Source organism: Hylobates moloch, unplaced genomic scaffold (genome assembly GCF_009828535.3).
Source record: "Hylobates moloch isolate HMO894 unplaced genomic scaffold, HMol_V3 SCAFFOLD_13, whole genome shotgun sequence".
In the NCBI taxonomy this organism is placed as follows: Eukaryota; Metazoa; Chordata; class Mammalia; order Primates; family Hylobatidae; genus Hylobates; species Hylobates moloch.
Window position 1 is genome coordinate 38,454,517 of NW_026652288.1, and position 27,348 is coordinate 38,481,864.

At 49.0% G+C, this 27,348-nt stretch overlaps 1 protein-coding gene across 8 annotated transcripts in view; it reads right to left on the minus strand.

Annotated features, from left to right (window-relative positions):
• Positions 1-27,070, minus strand: part of ACTN4 (actinin alpha 4) — an 83,283-nt gene extending 56,213 nt beyond the window's left edge. For 5 of the 8 annotated variants that reach the window (XM_058426366.1, XM_058426367.1, XM_058426365.1 and 2 more), the window contains exon 1: positions 26,818-27,065. In XM_058426366.1, coding sequence (XP_058282349.1) covers positions 26,818-26,979 — 162 coding nt within the window. In that variant the 5' untranslated portion in view covers positions 26,980-27,065. Of the gene's footprint in view, positions 1-26,817 lie in introns of all 8 variants that reach the window. The other 3 variants (XM_032173020.1, XM_032173019.2, XM_032173018.1) reach the window with 1 other exon arrangement.
• Positions 27,071-27,348: the final 278 nt, after the last annotated feature.

Here is a 27,348-nt window from a genome sequence, read left to right on the forward strand (position 1 = left end):
AAGAGTCCGGTTGGATTCTCGGTTCTGTCCTTTACTGACTGAGGGGCCTGGGGCAAGTCACATCACCTCTCTTAACTTTAGTTCTCTCATCTGTAAGGGTAGGGATAAAAATGCTGAGACTGACGTAAAGTGAAGCTGACGAAAGAGACGGAACGGTGCTATCTGCTTTAATGAGCTGTGTTAGGGATCTGTCCCAGCATCGAAACAGATATGCTCCACAGCATTCCACTTGGCTGGGAAGTTCTTTTTTCACTGTTGTACACCCAGTACCTAAAACAGTGACTAGCATGCAATAAATATTTGTAGAATCAAAGCTCTCATTGCAGCTAGAATAAAATCCAAGGTCCTCGCTACCAGCACATTCTGGCTGCTGTCACCCCTCTGACCTCAACTCACACTGCCCTCCCCACTGTCTTGGTCTCATTTTATTTCTCTCTTCCCACAACCCTGGGTCCTCCTGCCTAGAACAGTGTTCCCTTCTCTGAGGTTGGCTCTAACTCTCCCTCCAGGCCTCACTTCACTGTCATCATCTCGGAAAGTCTCCCCTGACAACTCCCACAAAATCTATTGCAAGTCCTCCACTGTCCCCTCTTAAAGGACTCTGGTCTTTTCCTTCATAAAAATAACCATGCCGGGCGCAGTGGCTCACGCCTGTAATCCCAGCACTTTGGGAGGCCAAGGCAGGCAGATCACAAGGTCAGGATTTCAAGATCAGCCTGGCCAAGATGGTGAAATCCCGTCTCTACTAAAAATACAAAAATTAGCCGGGCGTGGTGGCAGCCACCTGTAATCCCAGCTACTTGGGAGGCTGAGGCAGAGAATTGCTTGAACCTGGGAGGCGGAGGTTGCAGTGAGCTGAAATCACACTACTGCACTCCAGCCTGGGCAGAGACACCATCTCAAAAAAAAAAAAATATATATATATATCTATATATACATATATATAAAAATAAAATCACAATTTGGAACACTCTATGTATGTCTTGGGTTTTCATTGTTGTTATTTTTTAATGCCTGTTGTCCCCGACTAGGCTGTAAGCTCCATGAGGACAAGAAGAAGGACTATTCTGTTCACATCTTATTACTCAGCACCTTGTTTACGGCACATAGTGGGTATAAATAAATGCTCAATAAATGATGAATAGGCTGGGCGTGGTGGCTCATGCCTGTAATCCTAGCACTTTGGGAGGCTGAGGCGGGGGGATCACCTGAGGTCAGGAGCTTGAGACCAGCCTGGCCAACATGACAAAACCCTGTCTCTACTAAAAACACAAAAACTGGCCAGGCATGGTGGCGCATGCATGTAATCTCAGCTATTTGGGAAGCCGAGGCAGGAGAATCGCTTGAACCCAGGAGGCAGAGGTTGTAGTGAGCCAAGATTGTGCCACTGCACTCCAGCCTTGGAGATAGAGTGAGACTGTCTCAAAAAAAAAAAAAAAAAAGAAAAAAAAGAATGGATGGTCAACCCCATCATCTCCATCAATCATGCTGAGATCAATCACTTAAAAATGGTTACAGGGGCCGGGCACGGTGGCTCGCGCCTGTAATCCCAACACTTTGGGAGGCCGAGGCAGGTGGATCACTTGAGGTCAGGAGTTTGAGACCAGCCTGACCAACATGGAGAAACCCTATCTCTACTAAAAATACAAAATTAGCCAGGTGTGGTGGCACATGCCTGTTATCCCAGCTACTCGGGAGGCTGAGGCAAGAGAATTGCTTGAACCCGGGAGGCAGATGTTGCGGTGAGCCGAGATCGTGCCATTACACTCCAGCCTGGCCAACAAGAGCGAAACTCCATTTCAAAAACAACAACAACAAACAAACAAACAAAGAACATAAATCAAATAATAGAACTTCAGCAGGGCATGGTAGCTCACACCTGTAATCCCAACACTTTGGGAGGCCAAGGCGAGTGGATCACTTGAGGTCAGGAGTTCAAGACCAGCCTGGCCAACACGGAGAAACCACGTCTCTACTAAAAATACAAAAATTAGCCAGGTGTGGTGGCATGCATATGTGGTCCCAGCTACTTGGGAGGCTGAGGCAGGAGAATCGCTTGAACCTGGGAGGTGGAGGTTGCAGTGAGCCGATATCATGCCACTGTACTCCAGCCTGGGCGACAGAGCAAGACTCCATCTCAAAAAAAAAAAGAAAAGAACCGCATGTAAGAAATACTGCTGTGTGGACCATACATGTGGCAGGAAAGCCCACTATGAGAACTCCCGCCACGTTCATCCCTACCCTAATGTACCTTAGGTGGCACACCCAGGGAGAGCGAGAAACTCTCTCATCCTAATCGCTGTAGTATAGTAGAATAACATGACAGGCCAGCAGGACAATGAAGTGTATGCTGCCCAGCTCTTTTTCTGGGTGGAAAGCCCTCTTTCCCTCACAGAATTTCCATCCATGGAGAGCAGTGAGCAATGCAAAGCATTACAACCATTTTTCTTCCAGCTATTTCTAGGCACACAAATAACATCTAAGGACTCAAGGCCAGCCTGAGAAAACAATCGAGCCAGGAAATACTCAAACCAGTGCAGAGGCAACAGAGCCTAAAAAAGTTAAAAGCAGAGGGCGATGCCTTCATGGCAAGCTTCCTGGCTTTTCCCAGACAGACTGCCTGCTCCAAATGCGAAGTTTCATAAGGACTAGTAATCCAATCACAGGGACTCAATTAGAGTTTAGGAAAAAATGGCCTGAAGTTTTCAGGGATAAGTGTCCAGATTTGTTTTCAAGTCAACAAATTCATTGCACATCTACTATATCCCATTTTCCTGAAATCCATCAACTCTCCTAGCAATGCAAAACGCTGTATTCAGGCTTTTCCATTTACAAAGATCTCAGGATGGATCTCTGTCACAAAACCTGGACTGCCAATATCTTCCAGAAGTCAAATTTAAGGGATCAATCCTAAAGAAACTATTTCTGTCCATGTGCCACATGGGTACAAATTCTGAACTGGCAGTTCATTTATTAATAGAAAGCTGGCATTGTTCACCAGGTTATTGTGCGTGCAGAATGGCTGCCTCTGTAGAAAAGTGTTGCTTTGGGCTACCCAAAACAAACAAACAAACAAAAAAACTTTCCACTATTTTGGTTCACAGAGACCTGAAGCCTAAAAATATGCAATATGGTGGGAGGAATTTTGAGGAGTCAACTCTTAATTATCTATGGTGATGGGAAAGGGGGAGGAGTCCAGAGGCCGGAAAACCACAGCTAAAGCAAACCCTTTTTACTACCATCCACTTCAACCACCTTTTATCAGAGCTGTCACTAAGGGGCAAAATACGATTTTCTCGCTCCCAGTGAGAGGATTAAGCAGCAGCAATTCAGACAAGAGGAAAGGGGAGGCTAGAGGAGAGGCAGAGACAGGGTCAAGACCATGCAAGGTCAGGGGTCACAAATGGGTAGCTCTTGACACCCAATAGGCCTTATTTTGTATGGCCTGCAGGTTTTGTTTTTTGTTTTTTTTTAGTTGGAGTATCGCTCTGTCGCCAGGCTGGAGTGCAATGGCGACATCTCAGCTCACTGCAACCTCCGACGCCCTAGTTCAAGGGATTCTCCTGCCTTAGCCTCCCAAGTAGCTGGAATTACAGGCACGAGCCACCACGCTCAGCTAATTTTTGTATTTTTAGTAGAGATGGGGTTTCACCATGTTGGACAGGATGGTCTCGATCTCCTGACCTCGTGATCCGCCCTCCTCAGCCTCCCAAAGTGCTGGGATTACAGGCGTGAGCCACTGTACCCCGCCAGGTTTTTAAGTTGAATGAAGTGCCCCATAAAACTCTCCATTTCCAGCTTCGTGAAGTCCCAGGCCCCCATTCCCACCTGGCCACCATCAGCTGGAGCTCTGCAGTGACCGCCCCAGTCCCCACCCAGGCTACTTCCCTCCATTTTGTCACCTCACCTACCCTGTGATAATCCAAGACCACAGTCCCTCAGCCCCAGGAAAAGAGAACCAGGTGCACACTCACATCCATTCTCCTCACAATGGTCCAAATGACAGGATCACCTGCTCTGAGCAACAAGATATAGGCCGGCCTGACCTTGCTGCAGGTGGAGCTGCCCTGGCTTGGCTTCCACCCTCCTTTGACCTCCACCCCACCATGCTCTTGCGCTCCCACAGATGGTCTGAAATCCCAGGTGGAAGTGGAGGGTGTTGTGTTATCTCCAACTCCCTTGAGTGGAAACACCAAGTTTCCTAGAGGACCTATGAGATGTTCTTTCCAGTCACCCTATCTGAATGGTGGGGCTGGGAGGGGCAAATGGAGGAGAAAGGGGTGGCTAAGAAAATGTTAGAAATACCAGATACATTGGCTCTGGGGACCCCTGAGGAACGACCCCCTTCAGCTGCCAACACTTTCCAATTGGCGCTAAGAGTGAACAGCTATTTCCACTGAAGATCAGAAAAGGACTGAAGTTTCCATACATTGAAGACTGAGCCTTGAGATTCTTGGCTGGGCTGCAATGGCCTCTCCCTCCTTCCCCCAACGCTTGCTTCCAGCTACCCAAGGAGTCTTTCGCTTGTAGAGCTAGTGAGCCAGCATTCTGAGTGACACATTCCAAAGTGTCCCCAAATAACAAAATCCCAGGGCTGCAACCATGAGGGTGTCAGCTCCGGCACTGTTACCAGCCTGTTAAAAAGTGATGCAAACCTCACCAACTTCCTGAGGCCACACTGGGCTCCGCTTCCTGGCAGTTACCACAAAAATGTGGCACCGAATGCAGCTACTAAAACAAGCAGCAGCTGAGGCAACCCAAGGGCCACCATCTTCCTAGGTGATGGCTAGGGATGGCTTCTACCACCCACACCCCAGTGATCTCCTCCCCAGCTACCTACGCTCTAAGTAAAAACAGCACGCTTGTAGCTTCAAGACTAGTCCCCTACCCAGTCCCATCTACTTCAAACCAGACTGGGTCATCTATGCCTTTCCAATGTAGAAATTCTAGAGATGCCATTGACAGGGGACACCTCCAAACTCTAGTTTCCTTGGCCAGGAGATGCATCCTTCTTGCCTCAATCTGTCATTCCTTTCCAGCAACATGTCCCAAGCCAGGAACTAAGAAAAAGCTGGATTTTGGCTAGGCACAGTGACTCACGCCTGTAATCTCAGCACTTTGGGAGGCCAAGGCGGTGGATCACCTGAGGTCAGGAATTCGAGACCAATCTGGCCAACATGGTGAAACCCCGCCTCTACTAAAAATACAATTAGCTGGGCGTGGTGGCAGGCGTCTGTAATCCCAGCTACTCGGGAGGCTGAGGCAGGAGAATCGCTTGAACCCGGGAGACAGAGGTTGCAGTGAGCCAAGTGCATACCACTGCATTTCAGCCTGGGCAACAGGGAGAGACTGTCTCAAAAAAAGAAAAAGAAAAAGCTGGATCCCATGGTGACTCCTCAGCCCTGGGAGCCTACGAAACCACACGCCAAGAACCAAACACACGACTCACCTGGAGGTCGATTTATAAGGGAGGCAGCTCTGAACACCTGAGCTCCGAGACACACAGAGCACATTGGAAAGACCCTTTCCAAACCCATGAAGGCAAAGTCAATGGGTTTACTTCAGTAAGTCAGTGAGCGGTAAAACAAAACCACATTTACATCTGCATATCGCCCTAACACTCTGTTCACTTCCATCATGCAATTCATTGTCCATCTTTTCTTTCTTTTTTCATGACGGAGTCTCACTCTGTTGCCAGGCTGGAGTACAGTGGCACAATCTCGGCTCAGTGCAACCTCCGCCTCTCAGGTTCAAGCAATTCCCCTGCCTCAGCCTCCCGAGTAGCTGGGACTACAGGCGCGCACCACCACACCCAGCTAATGTTTTGTATTTTAGTAGAGACGGGTTTTCACCATGTTGGCCAGGATGGTCTCAAACTCCTGACCTCGTGATCTGTGCGCCTCGGCCTCCCAAAGTGCTGGGATTACAAGCGTGAGCCACTGCACCTGGCCTTTCATCTTTTCTTTAAGGACAGGGTTGGGTTGGTTTTCTTTCTTGTTGTATCTCCAAGCCTAACATGGTATCTGGGTAAATGTCAGGTGGATTGAAGAGAAAGAATATTAACAAATCACAGGATCCAGGATCACAGGAAACTTACATGGCTCTCCTGTTTAATCTTCAAACTTCCTTCTAAAGCTGTTAGGATGTTAGGAGGGGCACAGGAAGGGGGGCACTCTAACTGTATCCTGATCCTGCATTAGCATTTCAGAGGCCGTTGGTTCCATCAAGAAACTGGACTGTGCAAAGCATGAAATGAGACACCGCATTACAACCTCATCTGAGTAATCACCCAGGGTTTATTTGTAATTCTAAGGAACAGGCACCTCCAGAGACATAACTCCTTCCTTAACCAGGCCTAGCTCTTCTGACTGCCTTCTGCCATATAAATAGGAAGCCGGCTTGCATATTTTGCATTAATGCCTTCACGCAGGGCTGCTTTGAGTTTATTTTTGTTGCTTTCATTTTAAGACTGTGTTTATGCCTCTTAGACTTCCAGCCAGAGGAAAAATGACAAGATACAAAGCTTGTCCTTTTTTCAGGGACGCTCCAGACGGTTCCTGGAGGCACATGGGAAGATTAGCGACTTAAAGATGCCAAGTCACTGGCATTGGGTAGTTCTCCAAAATGTTTTTTTTTTTTTTTTTTTGGTGGAAGAAACAGATACATCAGACTAGTCCAGCATCTCAGTTTCCACACTTCATAACGATGGGGCACCATGCACCTAGTGTCTAACTTACCACGCTGCCTTTGGGCCACAAATTCCATACTATAACAGCCAATTACCCAAAACACTAAATAGGGAATGGCTCAAAAAAGGCTGTCTCTGAAAAAGCAGCAGCATTTTGATGAGCAAAAATAGTAAAAGAGGATTTTTTAAACTTAGAAAAACGAGGAAAGTTGAACCCAGCTAAGAATATTTCTGAGACCCCCCGCCTTGTGATTTTTCTCCCGTAGGCTTTTCCCTTGAATCGCCTCTTTAGAGACTGCTAAACACACGCACACACACACACACACACACACACACACACACACACACACACACACAATTTAATCCCACCAACTCTCCTCACCCCAAGGCCAGAGGCTTGGTGGTGACAGCTTTGAACAATGACATCACCCTAGGTTTGCCTTCTTGGCAGGGTCACCAATACTGTTTGCAGTGAATTTCCTGTAAAGGCTCTTTAAGGCAGGAAACTAGTCCTGTGCCTTGAGTCCTCCCCCTGTTCTGAGCCATCCTGTCAGGTCAAAACAAAGGCTTTTTGTGTTGTTGTTTTTTTCCCCTTTTAGGAAAACAAGACTTCCCTGCACTTTTAATGAGCACCTTAATTACAAGCTAAAGAATTAGATATATTTACGGATGACCTCATGCTCGCTGATAATTAGCAATTTGAAAGACCTGGCACATCCCTAGACTCAGTTCTTTCTCCTTCACCCCCTCCCCCAAGCATTCAGGTTAATTACTAAGCTTGACCTTCCAAAACAAAGTGGGTTGGGCCCAGTCAGTCCCTACCTCCCCCAGGGCTCCCCAGCACCGAGGGGCTTGTTCCTCCCTCCCACTAAGTCAAGAATGGAAACTGCCTTAGAGACGGTTGATTAGCCTGGGATAATGATCTAGCAGGGGTGACAGATTTCTGGGGGCCCCACTCTAAGTGTCGACAAGTTTTAATTAACGCCCAGGCTAATTTAACCCCGGCACAGTCAAGGGGAAGAAAACTGCTCATCTCGGAGGCAAGAAGTGTTTGGATATGCACAGTCCCAGCCGTGATGGCAGGGAGGTGTCTCCAAGCGGGCTCCCACTGCGGACCTGTGTGTACTTCGTGTTCTCCTGGCACGTGGATCCCACAACTGGAGATGCAGCTGACTCAGGCAGTTACTTTCCATACATTTTTTTGTGCTGTGGCCCTCCCTTAGGGTCCTGCCTCAGGCCAACAATGGGCAGCTCCTGAACAAAGCTGCACCGCCCCACCCCCAGCCCCCATCGGTTGTCACTCCGTTGTAACATTTTCCAAATTTGCTTCAGGCCTGCGCCCTGTTAGGGGAGAGGCTGGGAGGCGTACATTCTCCTCATTCTTTTGCCTTATTAGGTTGTGGATTTGATTGCTTTTGGGGGGGACAGGGGCGAAGCTGAAGAATGGCATCAGGAAGTGACCCCAGGAAAGGGGGGGCACGGGAGGAAGGAGGAAAAGGGGATGGAGCGGCAGGCGTGAGAAGCACTGTTGGGAAGAGACCTGGAAGGGGCAGGGCTCCTCCAAGCCCTCTAGAAAGTCCCACGTTCCAGGTCGGCAGCTGGGCACAGGCTCCTGCGCACCTCTTGGCCCCATCTGACAGCATTTCTGGGCAGTTATTTTTAGGGTTATCAGTGGGAAGCCCTTCCTGCTTCTACATCACAAACCAACTGAAGAGAGGGTAGCCTGACTCTAGGCTGTGGGATGTTTCTAACTTGAATTAGACTTTGCTTTGGGGGGAAGGGGGCCCAGGGAAAGAAGGGGACCCGGGGAGAGAGCCCCCCGGCTGATAGCAAACTTAGTAACAAGTTAAATTACTCATGAAAGAATCTTCCTGGCACTGCCTATGGCACATCCCAACACAAAATTGTTCGGGGCCTGTAACTCTGAAACAAGAAGCCACCTCTCAGATAATGAGGCCCAGATGGATGCAGGGGCTGGGGAGAGGGCTGCGTTAGGTCACTTACTCAAGTGCCCACTGCCACTTGTTGGAGGGTGCTTCTTTGAAGTTGCTGGCTGGACTCAGGAGCTGGCGCTTCCTGGGGAGCACTGGAGGAAAGGGGTGTATGTTTTGGTTTCCCACTGAGCTGCATATTTCAGCAGGCCCCTTTGAGGAGATTCAAGTAGCAGACCCCACCTGGATGCAGGACCATGTGCCATTGAAATCATTTTGAGAAGCTGCATTTATTGAGCACTTACAGTGTACCAGGCTGGTGCTTCCTACACACTATCACATCTAATCCTCAGAATCAAACTGAGGATAGGATGATGCCCCTTTTCAAAGGAGGACACTGAGGCTTAACCCCCACCACCTGCCCAGGGTGGCACAGCCAGCCGGTGGTGGAGGAGGTGGGTGTGGAGCCCAGATCGGCCTCTCTCCATGCTCTGGCCCAGGCTTCTTCCCACTGACACCTTTCACTACCTCCTAGTTCTGGGGAGTGGGGAGTGGGGGATGTCAAAGGCACTCTCCCACAGGAGCTTCAGTGCTCTCAACACCCCCTCCTGGGGTGCAGCTAGCTAACTGCTTGGGCCCAGGGACAGCCTGTGGTACTGGGAATCCCAGTGACATCTGAGCTGCCTCCTATCTTGGTGGGTAAGCTGGGTGCTATCAGCTAACCACCCAGCTGAGCAGGCGGCTCCTCCCAGCCCCTGGGACCGTGCAGGAAACTCTCTGATCCTGAATAGCCTTTAACTTCCCCAGAAAAAACTCTCCCAAAGTGGGAGTGAAGCAATACATGCCTCAACTACAAGTAAGGAGCTCCAGGTTCTCTTCTCAAAACACGTCCACCTCCTTATCATCTATGCCTTTCAAAAAAGAGGAAGGCAGCATCTCATAAGGACTGCTGGGCAGGGCCTCCCCGGAAGTCTTAACCAGGTGGAAAAGGAAATAGGAACCGGCTGTGCTAATATCCCCCGGCCCTCTCCTTCATGGCACTGCAGTGCTCCCATGCCCAGGCTGCAGGGACGGGCTCAATCCAGCAACACTCACCACCCTTGCCATCTCCACTGAATCCTTCTATGGCAAACCTACTGATGCCAGGCAGTCTAATCCTTTAGGATGGAGGCTGGAGTTCTCCTGGATGATTTCTGCCCCTACCTTACTTGCACGAGCTGAGCTATATTACAGCTGTCATGCGTTATCTGAAGTGGGGGAGAAACACATCTGAAACCACACAAAGAGGCAAGCGCCACTACCCTAACCTTATCCCACAGTGGGACCAGAATGCAACTCGGTTTGTCGGTGTGGGGAAGGCAATATCAAGGGCACTGCAGTATTTAAGTCACACATTTGGCCATGAGCATCTGAATGAGTTCAAAAAAAAAAAAAAAAAACACTGGAGTATTTCCTGGGATGGGAACGCTAAGTTCCACAAGCAGCACTAAGGCAGTTATTTAAAGAAAAGGGCCAGGCGCGGTGGCTCACTCCTATAATCCCAGCACTTTGGGAGGCCGAGGCGGGCGGATCACGAGGTCAGGAGATCGAGATCATCCTGGTGAACATGGTGAAACCCCGTCTCTACTAAAAATACAAAAATTTAGCCGGGCGTGATGGCAGGCGCCTGTAGTCCCAGCTACTCGGGAGACTGAGGCAGGAGAATGGCATGAAAAAACCTGGGAAGCAGAGCTTGCAGTGAGCGGAGATCGCGCCACTGCACTCCAGCCTGGGCGACAGAGCGAGACTCTGTCTCAAAAAATAAAAATAAAAATAAATAAAGAAAAGAACAGCACCTGGAAGCGTAGCTTGGCAGGCAAGAATACACTGAAGGCAGCACACTCCTAGGCCACCCGCGTTGCAGGGCAACAGAGGAGCTGTGGCAACCCAGCCCTGCCAGCAGACTGGGAGCCGATCCCACTTCTCAATACAGGGCTGCCGTTCTGGCTGTGCGTGGTCATCTGGGCAGCAGCGTGCAGCACCACACGCCCTGAGGGGCTGAGACACAGGGCTTGGGGAGACCCTTGGACATGGGAAGGGAGTCTCTCCATTATTTTTGTTGAAACCTGTGCTAATTCTGAAGAGGCCATCAGTGGGCTGAAAACATATGCCTCAGAAGGCACCCCTCCCACCTGGGTAGAAGAGTCCGGCCCACTCACGGTATCTGTGAAAGTGACAGGACGCGTGAATGGATACGGACCCAGAACCCCAGGTCTGGCTATCACAGGTTCTAAGATATGGCCAAGATGAGCATGGTACCTCATCCTTCAAACCAGCAGCTCCCCGAAGACGATGCTCATGGGGACAGGAACTGGTAGGGCTACTTGAAAGAGGCAGCTAAGAAATGTTCGATTGCACGCGGGACCCCCTAATATTTGTCCCCGGCAACCTGCCCGCAGCAGGGGCAAAGGCCCGCCCCTCCTGCACACTCACCTCCTTTATGAAAGTTTCCATGACTGACCCCACCTGCCCTGATTCACCCCTTTCCTCTCCCGGGACACGGCTAGAGTGCTGTGGACTTGTCGGTGTGCCGCTTAGTGTCCTTCTGAGGTCTCATGTGGCCTTGCTCTCTCCCCAGTTACACCGTGAGCTCCTTGAGAGCACGGGCTGGGTCTCCGGTTTCTCTCATACCCCTAAAGGCTCCGCACCCAGCTCTGCTCTGCAGAGGGGCCCAGCAAGGGCTGCTGTCTGGCCATGGAGGTCATATTTCTACCTGAGTGCCGGACTCTGGGGCCCAAGAAGCCCCAACTCATGTTACACAAGAAGCCGGTTGGCTATAAAATGTGGCTGGGCGCGGTGGCTCACACCCGTAATCCCAGCACTTTGGGAGGCTGAGGCAGGTGGATCACCTCAGGTCAGCAGTTTGCGACAAGCCTGGCCAACATGATGAAACCCCATCTCTACTAAAAATACAAAAAACTAGCTGGGCGTGATAGTGGGCGCCTGTAATCCCAGCTACTCGGGAGGCTGAAGCAGAAGAATCACTTGAACCCAAGAGGTGGAGGTTGCAGTGAGCCGAGATTGTGACACTGCACTCCACTCCTGGACAACAAGAGGGAAACTCTGAAAAAAAAAAAAAAAGACCCACTTTGCTCAGCAGCCCCTAATTCTGTTACCCAAGTGGTGACTGCTGGAGTCTTTCAAAGGACCTTTTATGTCTTTATAGTGTGATAGAAACAGGCAGCTTCCCCTCCAAGACAGACTTTCCTAACTGCAGCAGCTTGGAGCAGGTTCAGCTCAGCATAAATGCATAATAAGCCACCCACCATGGAAACTTACAGCTGTGTCCCAAACGTGGGGTAGGACTCAATCTAATCCGACACATTTTCCATGTGCCATGCACCTCTTCCCACTCTGAATTGATTTTATAAAGGGGAAGTTTTGTTTTTGTATTTAAGGGGATAAGAATAAACACACACACACACTTATCTCCCCTCCTATACAGCTACTTAAAAAATTTAATGAGTTCACATGGGTATGCTGCCAGGAGAATGGAAACCTCGCCATCTTCTTTCCAGCTGAAGCAGCTGCGCTGGCTGCACCATCACAGGCCACCATACTCATTTGCTCCCTTATACTCCACCCACGGGGTGATTTTTGTTGTCGAATCATCAGTGGTAAGGCTGAGAGAATCCCAGCCCATGTTCACTCTAGACAACCCACGAAGGTAACTTCTTGCCGGGTGCTGTGTGTACAGAGGCAGGAGTGTCTATCAATAGCCCGGGGCTCTCTGTTGCTGTTCCTCCCTCGTTGAGTAAAAGCCACATAACTCGTTTGACAAGCTCTGCCTTCAAATGGGGAGTTGTTGGTCCAATGCAACCTACTGAAACCTATCGTGTTCCTGGACTGGCTTCCAGTGAGGTACAGAAAGCTGAGCATCTCAGACTGAATCAGCCTGTATGCCTGTCTCTTTCTCTGAACTAGAACCACCCTCACTCCAACTGACCAAAGGAAACAAGGAGGAAATACTAAGTGAAAGAGGGATTTATAGAGAAGGAAAGGACCTAGGAGAAAAGCCAGTTTAAAAATCAGGCTGCCATCTTCTACAATATTTATTGTATGAAAAAAAATCAGGCTTCCTGGCTTCCAACTTCAAAGGAGACTCAACATTTTACAAAAGATGCTTTGTAAAGCAAGTGGCATCCCACCAGGTAGAAATGGCCTTTTGATGGGACCAAAGGGGGCTGGAACTTGTTCATGTTTTGTAAAAGTTAAGCTCCCTAAGAGAGCCACACTACAAAGCCATTATGAGTACACAGTGCCATAAAACTCCAGATTCAAAGTTACCAACGCTAATCAAATACAGGTGCCGACTGCCGAAATCATCACAGAGATAACTGCAGCTTTTGTTTGGCTTCATGTTCTGCCATCTTGGGGTTCCCACTTTAGAAGTCAGTTCTGGTTTGGCCTGTCCAGCAGGCCTGGGAGGAAAGGGTAGGAGTGCCAGAGTCCTGGAAGCATGAGGTTCCTGACCTACTGGCATCTAAGAGGGACTGAGTTTGCAGGCGGAAGTTGAACATAGACTCATCAGCACTTTCTAACAATACAGTTCTAAGCAATCTGGCTGTGCCCATCTCTTCCACGGGCCCTGCTCTGACCACTTGGGCCTTTCTGCTCCTCGGGGGTCCCCTTGCTTGGTTTTCTCTGTTGGAAGCGCGTTCCTCTGGTGCTGTGTTGGTTCTCTCTCTCTCATCCGTTAAGGAACAGCTGAAATGCCACCTCTTCGAGACCTTCCTCTCCATCTAAAGTACCTGCACTGCGCACTCCTCCCCTCACCACCCTCTCGCAAAGCCATTCCCAATCACTAGACTTCAGTGTAGTGTAGAAATAACAGCACAAACTTGAAAGCCTCAACTTCTACATTCAAATCCTAGCACTGTCACATGGGCAAGTGGCTTAAAGGCCCATGGATCCATTTCTGCATGTAAGGGTAACAACACCTGCTTCACAAGATTATACAAGTCAGTCCGTGGGCCGGGCGTGGTGGCTCACACTTGTAATCCCAGCACCTGGGGAGGCAGAGGCGGGTGGATCACCTGAGGTTGGGAGTTCGAGGCCAGCCTGACCAACACGGAGAAACCCCATCTCTACTAAAAATACAAAAATTAGCCGGGCATGGTGGCGCGTGCCTGTAATCCCAGCTACTCGGGAGGCTGAGGCAGAATTGCTTGAACCCAGGAGACAGAGGTTGCAGTGAGCCGAGAACATGCCATTGCACTCCAGCCTGGGCAACAAGAACGAAACTCAGTCTCAAAGGAAAAAACAAAAAACAAAAAACCAGTCAGTCCATGGGAAGCACTTACAATAGTGTCTAGCACAAGGTAAAATGCTAGCTGTTATTTAATTTATAACACACAATCCTATCTGAAGTTACCTTGTTCATTATTTACATGCATGCTGTCTCCCCCACCAGCCTGTGATAGATCAAGAACATATAGAAATAAGGCTGGGGGCGGTGGCCCATGCCTGTAATCCCAGCACTTTGGGAGGCCAAAGCGGGTGGATTACCTGAGATCAGGAGTTAGAGACCAGCCTACCCAACCTGGCAAAACCCCGTCTCTACTAAAAATACAAAAATTAGCTGGACATGATGGCCACACTTGTAGTCCCAGCTATTTGGAAGGCTGAGGCAGGAGAATAATGGCTTGAACCTGGGACACAGAGGCTGCAGTGAGCTGAGATTGTGCCACTGCACTCCAGCCTGGGCAACAGAGCGAGACTCCAACTCAAAAAAAAAAAAAAAAAAAAAAAGATTATATAGAAATAAGATGGAGGAAGTTTTGCATTTGGTCATCTGATTTCCTTGGTGGCCACAACCAATCCCAAATCAGGGGGCACACTCCCCAAAGACCCTCACTGCCCATATTCTGACATAATTGAACCCACAGAGCCTGAGCTGCTGCTCAGAAGTCTCATGTTTAAACTATGCTTGGAATGTCTGATAGGAACATGCATTTATTTTTAGGCAAGAAAGTTGTCTCCTAAGCTAACCCTGTGGCCCCAGAGCAGGCCGTATTTGGCAAGAACTGCTTTGTGCTTGTTTATTAAAGAGGTCCAAAACTTTCTCAACTCTAAGGTAGCTGCTAAGAGAACTCGGTGCGCTCTGTGAGTCTTATATTTTTATGGTCAAAGTTTGTTTCCTGTGAATCTGAGGTGTTTCTACAAGGCTGGTAGGAGTCAAGTGTCACCCCTTACCTTCCACAGCTTCAAGCCACAATCTATTAACCAATCATCCCTCAATTGGCTCACAGCTCTCAATGGATTCAATTCTATCCTATGGCTTGTGCCTCATCAGTGTTAATGAAAGTTACAAAGGGGCTGGGCGAGGTGGCTCACACCTGTAATCCCAGCACTTTGGGAGGCCTAGGTGGGCATCACGAGGTCAATCCCAGCACTTTGGGAGGCCTAGGTGGGCATCTGAACCAGGCTGGTTCGAGACCAGCCTGGCCAACATGGTCAAACTCCATCTCTACTAAAAAATACAAAAATTAGCTGGGCGTGGAGTGCATGCCTGTAGTCCCAGCTACTCGGGAGCCTAAGGCAGGAGAATCACTTGAACCCAGGATGCAGAGGTTGCAATGAGCCGAGATCGCGCCACTACACTCCAGCCTGGGTGACAGAGTAAGACGCTGTCTCAAAAAAAAAAAAAAAGAAAAAGAAAAGAAGAAAAAAAAAGTTACAAAGGGAAAGGGAAAATTAGTTCAAAAAATGGCCAAGAAGGCCCTCCCCTAACTGGTCTAGGTATTTCATCTCACCCCACCATGAGACAGTGTTGGGTGACTATAGCCGACATCCTTGAAAAAGACATCTAGAGACAGCCCTTTCTGTTTTACACAGACAAGTCCTACCAGTGTCTTGGCAGTGTAGCTCAAACGATCTAAAAAAAAAAAAAAAAAAAAAGTAACTGCCTCACAATCCTGGTGATGTTTACCATCTGGATACCTTCCAGGACTTGAATATCTGAATCATGACTGGTTCGTAGACAGCCTGTAAGAAGGGTCGATTCATCTGACTGCCCTTGAACTGGCCTGGCAAGTTGGCTCTTCCAGACATTTTGAATTTTGAAACTGTATTTCATAGGCCAGAACTGGAAGATCACAGAAGTCTTCAAATCTCTAACCCTTCCAAATGCAAGGCATACCAGTAACAGCCAAAGAAGCACTTTGTGAAAGCGTTTAATATTTTCATCCAATATATAGTTTAAGGCAAGGTACTCATTTTCTTAGAGAAAAGCAGGGAGTGACAGGGAGAAAAGGATTTGCTGTTAGATTTGGAGCAGGGAGGATGTGGATTTTAAAAAAGTTACTTGTGCTTGGGATTTGCGGGAAACTTTAGAGTTCTTTTTAATTTATCAGTGTTTGTGGAAGTAGGCAAAATATACAGGCATATTTTGTCCTATTATTAAGAAGTCACATAGCTGAGATTCCAACTCCAAACTCCTAGAGAAAAAAAGCACACTCTTCTAGGCTACAAAGCCAGCAGCGGCTTTCATGGAGTGCTCTCCTTTTTCTTCTCCCTCTCTCATGCACAAATGCACACTCCTCATCAACAAAATCAACAGCCCAACTCCTGCCCCGAGGACAGAGGGCCTTCATCCCCTACCTGGCAAGGCTGCTGTGCCTGTAGGTATTTTCCTGTGATACCAAGTGGCAGGATCTTTTTTTCTGCCGAGGGGCCTAACACTCCACCATTAGCACTGCCTCTGGTATGAGGGCACACCCCAAAACAGTAAGTAAGCAACTCGGTTTCCATGGTGATAGCAACTAAATACCTTTTACTCACACCCAGATGGAGATTGATCATAGAATAGTAATTTGTTAACTGTTACACATACTGAGGCCTTGATGACACTAACTGAAGTCAGCTTCCACCACTGCCCTTGGCCTTGGTAAAAGAAGGCCTGTCATTTTGCAAAGGCAGGCTGTAGACCCACAGTCCTCTTACTGTGATGTCCCCCTCAGGCAACTTCCCAGCATGCCCAGATGCTGAATCACCTGCGAGCTTCCTTCCATGATGCCTCTCCTAACCTCAAACTGGCCTTCACCACCAAAACGAAGTGTGTATTTAAAAAAGGAAAAGAAAGAAAAAAGAAATGTATCTATTTCACTTCCTGCAGTCCTCTCAATTTGGATGGCTGTAATTAAGACATTATTAGAACTGGAATCAGTCATTACCACTCAGGAGGTAAGATATTAAAACTCTTTATCTTCAGCTTTTTGCAGATTAAAAGCCTGGGCAACATAGTGAGACTCAGTCTCTACAAAAAATTTAAAAATTAGTTCGGGCATAGTGGCTCATGCCTGTAACCCCAGCACTTTGTGGGTCCAAGGTGGGTGGATCGCTTAAGGTCGGGAGCTCAAGATCAGCCTGGCCAACATGGTGAAACCCTGTCTCTACTGAAAATACAAAAATTAGCTGGGCGTCGTGGCGTGCGCCTGTAATCCCAGCTACTTGGGAAGCTGAGGCAGGAGAATCACTTGAACCGGGGAGGCAGAGGTTGCAGTGAGCTTAGATCGTGCTACTGCACTCCATCCTGGGTGACAGAGCGAGACTCCATCTCAAAAAAAAAAAAAAAAAAAAAAAATTAAAATTAGCTGGCCATGGTGGTGCACACATAATCCCAGCTACTAGGGAGGCTGAGGCTGAAAGATCCCTTGAGCCCAAGAGTTCAAGGCTGCAGTGAGCTATGATCAGGCCACTGCACTCCAGCCTGGGTGACAGTGAGACCCTGTCTCTAAAAAATCAAAACAAAACAAAAACCAAATGTGTTCCCTTCAGACATGGAGAACACAAAGTGGGGTGTACTGCCTGCCTTCTGTGCTTCCTCTGATCCACCTAGACTGTGGCTTCTACCCACTCTCAAAAGACATCAGGGAGGGGAAAAGATGAAAAGAAAAACCCACTAGAAAGCTAGTGACAGACATCACTCAGCCCCACACCTTTGGGGGGGAAACTTTAAAAAACATAAAACAAACCACAAAGTCTTCTTTATTCCTGCCTGAAGCTGAAGACACAAATGCTATTGTATTGCTGGTGTTCTAGCACCCCATTCAATCATTGCAACACCATCCACGATATTTCCCAAGATGACTTCATTGTGTTCTGCAGGGTAGTAACTGCCGCTTCCAACTACTTCTGCCCCATGTGGATAGTTCCACTGGAAGACAAAGAATCTGTTCTGCTCTGATATTTGGAAGAAAAACATTTAAATAAGCCTTGTTAACTCAGCAGGAGGGCACTGCTTTCCTTACGTAGGGTTCAAATCCGCTGAAGGGGTGGCAGTGTGCTTTCTTTGTGGGAGGGGCCCAACCCTAAGAAGAAAACTGGAGCCTTAAGAGAAAAAGTTGGCTGGGCGCAGTGACTCACACCTGTAATCTCAAGACTTTGGGAGGCCGAGACCAGACTGGGCAACACGGCAAAACCCCATCTCTACAAAAACACAAAAATCAGTCAGGTGTGGTGGTGTGCACCTCTAGTCCCAGCTACTTGGGAGGCTGAGGTTGGGGGATGGCTTGAGCCCCAGTGGTCAAAGCTGCAGTGGGCCAAGATTGTTCCACTGTACTCCAGCCTCAGTAAAAAGAGTGATACCCTGTCTCAAAAAAAAAGGAACGAAGGAAAGAAAAAGGAAGAAAGAAAAAAGTTGTGTGAGGAACAAATGATAAACCCACATTTCTTATAGTTAGCCCTCTGTATCCATGGGTTCTCTATCTGTGAATTCAACCAACGATGGATCGAAAATACTGGAAGAGGCCGGGTGCGGTGGCTCAAGCCTGTAATCCCAGCACTTTGGGAGGCCGAGGCGGGCGGATCACGAGGTCAGGAGATCGAGACCATCCTGGCTAACACGGTGAAACCCCGTCTCTACTAAAAATACAAAAAATTAGCCGGGCATGTTGGCGGGCGCCTGTAGTCCCAGCTACTCGGGCGGCTGAGGCAGGAGAATGGCGTGAACCTGGGAGGCGGAGCTTGCAGTGAGCCGAGATCACGCCACCGCACTCCAGCCTGGGGGACAGAGCAAGACTCTGTCTCAAAAAAAAAAAAAAAAAAGAAAATACTGGAAGAAAAAAATGAATGGTTGCATCTGCACTGAACATGTACGTATTTTTGTCATTATTCCCTAAACAATACAGTGTAACAACCATTTACGTAGCATTTAGCATTAGGTTATAAGTAATCTAGAGACGAGGTAAAGTATTCAGGAGGATGTGCATAGTTAAAATGCAAATTACACATCGTTTTATCTTATATAAGGAACTTGAGCATCTGTGGATTTTGGTATATAAGGGGGTTCCTGGAACCAATCCCCCACAGATACTGAGAAATGACTGTATTTTCAGTGTGTCCTGGTTTCTTACAAAACCTCAAAAGCACTAACACTTGAAACCGAAGATGAATCAAGCATCATCCAGTCATGAGCCATATGTTCGAGTCTAGTATGGCCAGATGACACACAGAGCCAAGAGGGGCTGTGTGTTCCTGGGCAAGGCGCTGCCCTGCCCACCTCGACCAGATAAGATTAAGTTTTTTTCCCAAGTGTGACATACACACATGGAAAATTTTAAGGATTATCTACACCTTACACTAAACCTTGAATCACATTGAGAAAGTTATTTCCTTTGATTCTATTGTAAACCTGATGACTTCAAAGAGAAAGTCTCTGCTTGGTACTGGCGGGTCTTTAACACCTCACCAACACTTGCCAATCCCTTTCTAACAAAGGGAGCAGGCCTCAGGCCTGGGGGGCCTTCAGCCCGAGTGGTAACCACCTGGAAACAACACTGTTTTGTTTTCAATGTGTTTATTTTTGCAGTTTCCTTCTATTATATTTATGGCCAGGGAAGCTGGGTTTTCCAGTTGCCATACTTGTCAGTTTTCCTTTCAAAACTTAATTTAAAATGCAAACTGATTCAAAGGAAATTATTATGTGTCTATAAAAGTGGTTATGGAAAATCACAAATGGCTGCAGTTTAGGAAGGAGGGGGATAAGCACAGGGGGACTGCTCTGGCTGGGGAGCCTCACTCCTGGGGGAGAGGGAGAGAATGGAACTCATCCCAGGAAGGCAGAAGCCAGCACAACAACAGGTGGCAAACAGCAAATCCCACGTAAACTCACTCCACTCGCCTTCAGATAACACTTGCATAAATCACAACCAAGAAAAAGGGCACTGACCTCTTCCAGAGTAAACGCTGTTCAAACTAAAGGGAAGGCAGGCAAGTTACACCAATCAGCTTCTAAGACTTTCCACGGACATTCCAAGTTAATGCCTCTGTTGTTTATGGAGAAAGGGAAGGGGAGGGACGTGAAAAAACACAACCAAAAAAAGGCACAACACCAAGACAAATGTCTCGGGGATTTTTATAATCCCAGGGAGACCGCTACTTGGATAAAACTTCCCATGCACTGATGTAAGGATGCTCTTGCCAGATAAATACATGCAAAGATTTCACTCCTTTTCTTTTCTTTTCTTTTTTTGAGACGGAGTCTCACTCTGTCATCCAGGCTGGATGGAGTGCAGTGGCACGATCTCAGCTGACTGCAACCTCCACCTTCCAGGTTTGAGTGATTATCCTGTCTCGGCCTCCCCAGTAGCTGGGATTACGGGTGCACCACCGTGCCCGGATAATTTTTTGTATTTTAGTAGAGATGGGGTTTCACCATGTTGGCCAGGCTGGTCTTGAACTCCTGACCTCATGTGATCCACCTACCTCGACCTCCCAAAGTGCTGGGATTACAGGCAGGAGCCACCACACCCGGTGATTTCACTTTCTGGAGGAGGCGGGATCCTTCTCTGGGTCAGGTGGTTAATTTCTCCCCTACATAAGATCCTTCTTTAAACAGAGGCTGGAATTTAAAATGATTGTTTCTCTTTGATTCACTGAAAGTTACACTCCTTGATACCTGGGATACTGAGTAAAATGTAACTCATAGACCTTCTTGAAGAAAAGTTAAGTGATACTTGTGCCACTTTCAGACACTTTATAACAAATTCTGGCTGACTACTCTGCCAACACTGTAAAACTAAGTTTCTTTGTAACTTGCTTTGATGTTTCCAAGTTTAAACCCATTCTAAAGAAGACTAATGAGCTCTCAAACTACCCAGTGATTCTTTCAAATCTCCACGGATGACAGTATTTGTATCTGCTCAAGTAGAAGCTTCCCTCTGTCTTGTAACAGGTCAGTGCTTCAGTTACCACTGCCATTGAATTACCCACTTGCTATCACTTGCCTCTTATTTCCATGAAAAAAGAAAAGGAGGAAAAAACTGTTTAAGTTTTACCTTGTTTAAAGGTAACAGGAGTGCTTTTGTTATTCTGTAAACTAAATACATAAATGAAGGCAAAGGAAGGAAACTGAGGGAAGGGAACAAAATGTGACTGATGAAAACACAGAGTTCACTAAATGAAGGAATAAAGATAAAGCTGGGGGAAACACTGCTCTAGGATCTACTAAGGCCAGGGAAGAGATAAACATGTTATTTCAGCTATTCAGAAAACCTGAATGAGCAAGTGATACTAGAGCAAACAGCTGTTAACTAATTATATTTGCCCTTCCCTTCTGCCCTTCAAAAAAGTAAAAGCGGCAGCAAGGGAATCATTTTTTTTTTTAAAGAACAACCCTAAGATCTGGTCCAAGGTTTGTACAATTCCCAGCACAACATAAATCAGTGTAGCAAAAGCGGAAAGTGTTCATCTCAACAGTTTCACATTCCTTGGGCCTTCCCAAATCAATTCTTTTTTGGCTCCATTCTGTTTGCTAAATAGCACTGGCAGATAACTTGTGCTACACACTCAGTTCACTCTGAAAAAGGGCGCTGTCTGGCCAAAGTCTGCCATGACTGGAGCATATGTTGAAATGGCAGAACTCCCCACCCCAGAGGCTTAGACTTAAAACTCGTCCCCGCTCCCCTCTGTCATCTGATTAGGACATTTTGAGAGTACAAGACTTTTTTTTTTTTTTTTTTTTTTTTGAGATGGAGTCTTGTTCTGTCACTCAGGCTAGAGTGCAGTAGCGTGATCTCGGCTCACTGCAACCTCCGCCTCCCGGGTTCAAGCGATTCTCCTGCCTCAGCCTCCCAAGTAGCTGAGATTACAAGCGCCTGCCACCATGCCCAGTTAATTTTTGTATTATTGGCAGAGACGGGGTTTCACCATGTTGGCCAGGCTGGTCTCGAACTCCTGACTTCAGGTGATCTGCCCACCTCAGCCTCCCAAAGTGCTGGGATTACAGGCGTGAGTCACTGCGCCTGGCCATCAGACTACATTTTAACTGACCTCCCTGACTGTGTCAGAGCTTAATAGCACCAGCACTACTTGGATATTCACACACCACCCTGCTTCCTCCAATACTTTCCCCTGAACTTTCCCCACAAGGCAGCCCACTTGGGGCCAAGTAGTCGGCTGCCATTAAATGGAAGCTTTTAGCACGAGTTCCAACTGGAGGGTGAGTCAGCTCCCTGCCGCCAAAGTAGCCTCCCTGTTGGTCTTAGAAGCCGGAACCAGGGAGGGTGTTTCAAAAGGCAGAGGGCAATCCTGGGCCCACACCCTGGATTGCCTAGGATTAGGTGAGGGGCAGGTGCCACTCCAGGGCACCAGCCAGATCTCAACTCTTAGCCAGGTGAGTGTGAGTGACCCTGCAGTCCCAGGCCATCTTCCCATACCCCACCTTTTCCTCAGTCATTAGAAGAGTCAAGTTCTAAAATACATTCTGGAGAGGATGAGGGGAGAGAACAGAGTGCTAGCAGCTGAGTGGCCTCCCCTATCCCTCTTACAAGAGGGCAAACAGAGTATACCTGCCACTCACACATATTTACACAGTCTTTTTTCTAGATAACAGTTGAGTTTGAGTTTGGTTCCTTTTTTTTTTCTTTTTTTTTGGGGGGGTAAGTGTGTTACTCAATTTTGAAAACTGTTAGTCCTAGCCAGATCCTAAGAGGCAAGCAATTAGAGTAATGGAACAAAGTAACAGATGGCTACTTTGGGGCCTCCATTATCAGCCTTTAAAAAGAAAAAACGATCTACTTTAAGAAAAACAAGGCAGGGCACAGTGGCTCACGCCTGTAATCCCAGCACTTTGGGAGGCCGAGGCAGGCGGATCACTTGGGGTCAGGAGTTCGAGACCGGCCTGACCAACATGGAGAAACTCTGTCTCTACTAAAAACACAAAAATTAGCCAGGCGCGGTGGCACATGCCTGTAGTCCCAGCTACTCGGGAGGCTGAAGCAGGAGAATTGCTTGAACCTGGAAGGAAGAGGTTGCGGTGAGCCAAGATCACATCATTGCACTCCAGCCTGAGTAAAAGAGTGAGGCTCTGTCTCAAAAAAACAAACAAACAAAAAACAAATACAAAAAGCAAACAAAAACTTTCAAATAATTAACTCATACCTAATACAGCCACATGGGCTACAAGAGCAAAACTCCATCTCCAAAAAAAAAGCCAAAGGTCAGGGTTGAAACACTGAGGCCCCTGAAATAGTGATGTTTCAATGAACACAAAAATTTAGCAAGTGAGGCATTTCTTCTTGCTGTAATGAGATTTGGCATAACCTTCAAGAGATCTCACCCTTCCAGGACAACAGAGGGTGATGAGGTCATCCAGGCCACTTTCAGAACTTGGGAGAGGGAACTGTGGCCCAGAACTGTAATTGCTCAAGAATTTGCTCACAGACCAGAACAATGCTTCTCCATCCCACCAGAACATTCATGGCCCTCTCATGTAACAACTGTTGCATAACCTACTTATGGGTTACAGGGGTCCCTAGAAGTCAGAGCAAAGGGCTTCCAAGCAGAAGTGAGACACACGTCCCCTCTGATTTGGGCCAACTCTTGCTTAATTCCTAGAAGAATTCAATTCTACAAACTTTGAGAGCCCACAGCTGTTCTGGATGCATATTTTTTTGGAGTATGCATGAACAGAACCCCCAGGACTGTCATTCTTCCTGTGCCCAGTGGCTCAGCCTTGGAGAGGCAAGAAGGGCAATCTGTCATTCACTAAAGCAACACTGCCATGTAGAAAAAACCCAGCCAGTCCAGGTGCAGTGGCTCACTCCTGTAATGCCAGCACTTTGGGAGGCCGAGGTGGGCGGATCACCTGGGGTCGGGAGTTTGAGACCAGCCTGACCAACATGGAGAAACCCCGTCTCTACTAAAAATACAAAAAATTAGCCTGGCGTGGCGGCGCATGCCTGTAATCCCAGCTACTCGGGAGGCTGAGGCAGGAGAATCACTTCAACCCGAGAGACGGAGGTTGCGGTGAGCCAAGATCATGCCTGGGCAACAAGAGCAAAACTTCGTCTCCAAAAACAAACAACCCAGCGAGCCCAAGAGCGTGGGGATGTTTCTTAGTAGGAAGGTAGAGAGCCACACAGATTGGTATATTCCTTTCCATTACTCCTTCCCCCATTTCGTAAAGGATCCCTACCCCATAACGGGAAAGGGCACAGAGGTGAAGCAGTATTTTCCCCCACAGAGCAGCTAAGGGTAAATATTTGCTGGAGGAGGTGTAAAGCAGGAGGTACTAGAATCTGGCCCTGGCTGAGACACGAAAGCAGATGGTATTAGCGGACGCTGTGAGCCACCCTTTTCCCTCAACCCTGCCTGGCCCCAGAGGAAGGCAGCTGGGAGGTAAGAGAATGACACATGGCAGCAAGGCCTGGAGGTTCCAGGGAGTCCTGGTTTCCACCCAGAGCCTGAATGGTGCCCCAGCCTCACTCTGTGGGCAAGGGACACTATAACTACGAACAAAGCCCACACCCTAACTCTCGGGAGGGAGTGAAACCCAGCTTGCAAAAGGAGTCACTTGGGGAGTGGCGGAAGACAGGAAGGGAGAGAAAAGGAAGGTCCCCCATCCCTATCACCTGAGAAAAGGGGGGAGGGGTTTATTTTCTCCAGCACCTTCAGCTGCAGAAGACAAAGCCTAGACATTCTCAAAACCACCACTGTGGCCCCTGCTCCCTCCCAACTTTCCAGGTCTCTTGGCAACCTTTTCCAACCTGGCACTGCCTCGGGCAATAAATTATTGTTGAGACTCTAGAACAGATCTCACCTTCCCCTCAAAAAGTGAATTTATGCCAACTATCGCAACATGTCCACCCTGCAGTAGGTGGGGCCACGGATAAGGACACCCCTCCACCAAGCCACTGCCACCCCCCTCAGTTACTACGGATGAGGAAATTCAAGCAACGCTGGTAATAGACCCAAGGTTATGCCCGGCCCCACCTCAGGCTGCCTTGGAACAGCTGCTCCTTCCACCCTTCCCACCCTTTCCCCTCCAGCCTGGGCTAGCCTGCCTGTGCGAAGCTCCTGGCCACCAACTCACGCCCTCGAGAGGCTTCCAGTCACTCCCCACTCTGCCAGGTCACCACTCAAAGCCCTGTAGTCTGTTCCTGAAAAATCTCCACCAAACCCACTCTCCCAAACCTTCAGAGCCCTGTCCAAAGTCCCAACTCTACACACATCCCTCTTTATTAACAGAATCACCGCAGGGACCCCTCGGATCCCTTCGCATTTTGCAGATAACAAAACTGCACGGAGAGTTCAAGGGTCTTGTCCAAGGCCACAGAGCGAATCAGTAACAAATCTGGAAAGAAAATCCAGATCTCCAGATCCCACGAAATGCTTCCAACTTCAAGTACCTCCCACCCATTTCACGCACAAAACTTCTGAACAACCCCTTCCCCACACACACACCCACTCACCACGCTCCTTTCTTTAGCTCTTCCTACACACACTCAGAGTTCCCCCCTCAACCACACACTGGATTTATCTCCCCCCCGCCACCCACAGACACTGACACCTCGCTCGGGGATCCCACACCACTTCTGATCACCTTTTCACTGCTGTGGGGCCCTCCCAAGTTGCCCCCCCGCCCCCGCCCCCCAAATAGTGCCACCTGAAAACAGTCCCTGCTTCAGGATCCCTTCACCTGCCTCCGATCTCTCCAAAAAAGACACAATTCTTCCTGGACACTCTCAACGCTTCCTCCCCAAACTCCTTATTCTGCCTGCACGACACACACACACACGCTCCCCAGTCCCGGGACTGCACCTCCAGGAGCCAGCACCCCCTCCTCTAATTCCTTTCTCAGTCTATCCACTACGCATTCGCTTTCTAATGAAACTTTCATTTTCCTAAACAAACCTCCCTCCCATTATCCACCATTCCAGCTCACACTCCCTCCCACAGATCTCACCTTCTCCCTCTCTACACTTCCTCATTCTCTCCAACGCTTTAGCTTTTCAGCTTCCCATCAATTCTTTAGAAACCCCTCCCCAAATTATCCCCACTCTCCGTATCCCCCCTACTTCGGCTTCTCCATTCCTCATCAATTCCTCTTATTATTCCTCCTATCTCTCAATCTTCTCTTCTTCCCTTTGGAACAGGGCACCCCAAATAAATCTCACCCCCTTCAAAAACGTCTGATTCACGGGCCCCTTAACTTCTTCCTTCCGCACCCCACCCTCCTCAGACCCCCAGTCCTGGCACCTCTACCCTCCTCACACCCTAAGCCCATGTCTTTTCATGCCCAATTCTACCCTTAGCCCGTTTTCGTCTTCCCAGCCTCCCTAGTCTTCCCACCCGTCTTCAGACCCCACAATCTCCACTCCATCCTCACACTTGATTCTTCATCCCCTTTAGAACTCCCCCAACCTGAGGCTCCCCCAATTCCAATTTCCTTCAGATCTTTCTGCTCTCCAAATAACCAACCCCTCCACACTCTAGCTCCTCCTCACACTTCCCAGACCCAGAAATTCCCTTCCCAGCCTCCCCTGATTCTCCTCCCAGCAACCCCAACCCATGCTCCGACCCTTCAAGCCCGCCTCAGATCCCAGTTCCATTTCAGCCTACCCAGTCATCTCCTCGGTTTCCCCTAATGGCACGCCCAGACCCACCAAATCCTTCATCAGCCTTCCCGATTCCTTTTTTTTTTGACCCCCATATTTCCCACCCAGCCGCCAATTCTCTTTTCAGATTCCCAATTCCTTCCCCTAGCTCGGCGATTCCTCCTCAGGACTCCAATTCCCTTCCCGGACCCGCCAATTCCTTCTCGGGACCCCCCCCGTTCCCATCACAGACGCTCCAGTTACCTTTCAGGACCTCCCACCCCTCCCCGGGCACCCTCAGAAAAGCCCCTCCAGCCCGTCCGGCCCGCGGGCCGCGCACCTTGCGCTGCTGCTTCTCCCAGGCCGGGTCCAGCAGCAGGTCCCGGTCCCAGTCGTCCTCCTGGGCCATGTAGTCGCCCATGCTGCCCCCGCCGCCAGCGCCATTGCCCGCGCTGCTGGGGCCGTACTGGTACGACTGGTTCGCCGCGTGGTAGTCCACCATTCCGCCGCCTCTCGCTCGCCCACCAGCCTGTCCGCTCCCGCCTCAGCTCCCGCCCCTCTGCCCGAGCCGCCGCCGCTTCAGCCGCTTCAGCCCGCCCTCCGCCCGCGCCTGCGCACTACCCGCCGCGCCTGCGCACAACGCCGAGGTTGCCGCCCTCCCGCGCGCGCGCGCCTGCCAAACCAGAAAAGGCACCAAGGCCGCGCTCGGGAGCTTGGCGCCTGCGCAGAGTCCCGTTTCCCCGCCGCCCGATTCAGCCCGGGGGCGAGCCGCGCCCCCTCTACCGCGAGAATGCGCGCGTCGTTCGCGTGTGGGCGGGGCCAGAGTCATGAATGATTCATAAGGGCAGGCGCCGCCATCGGACCTGAACCA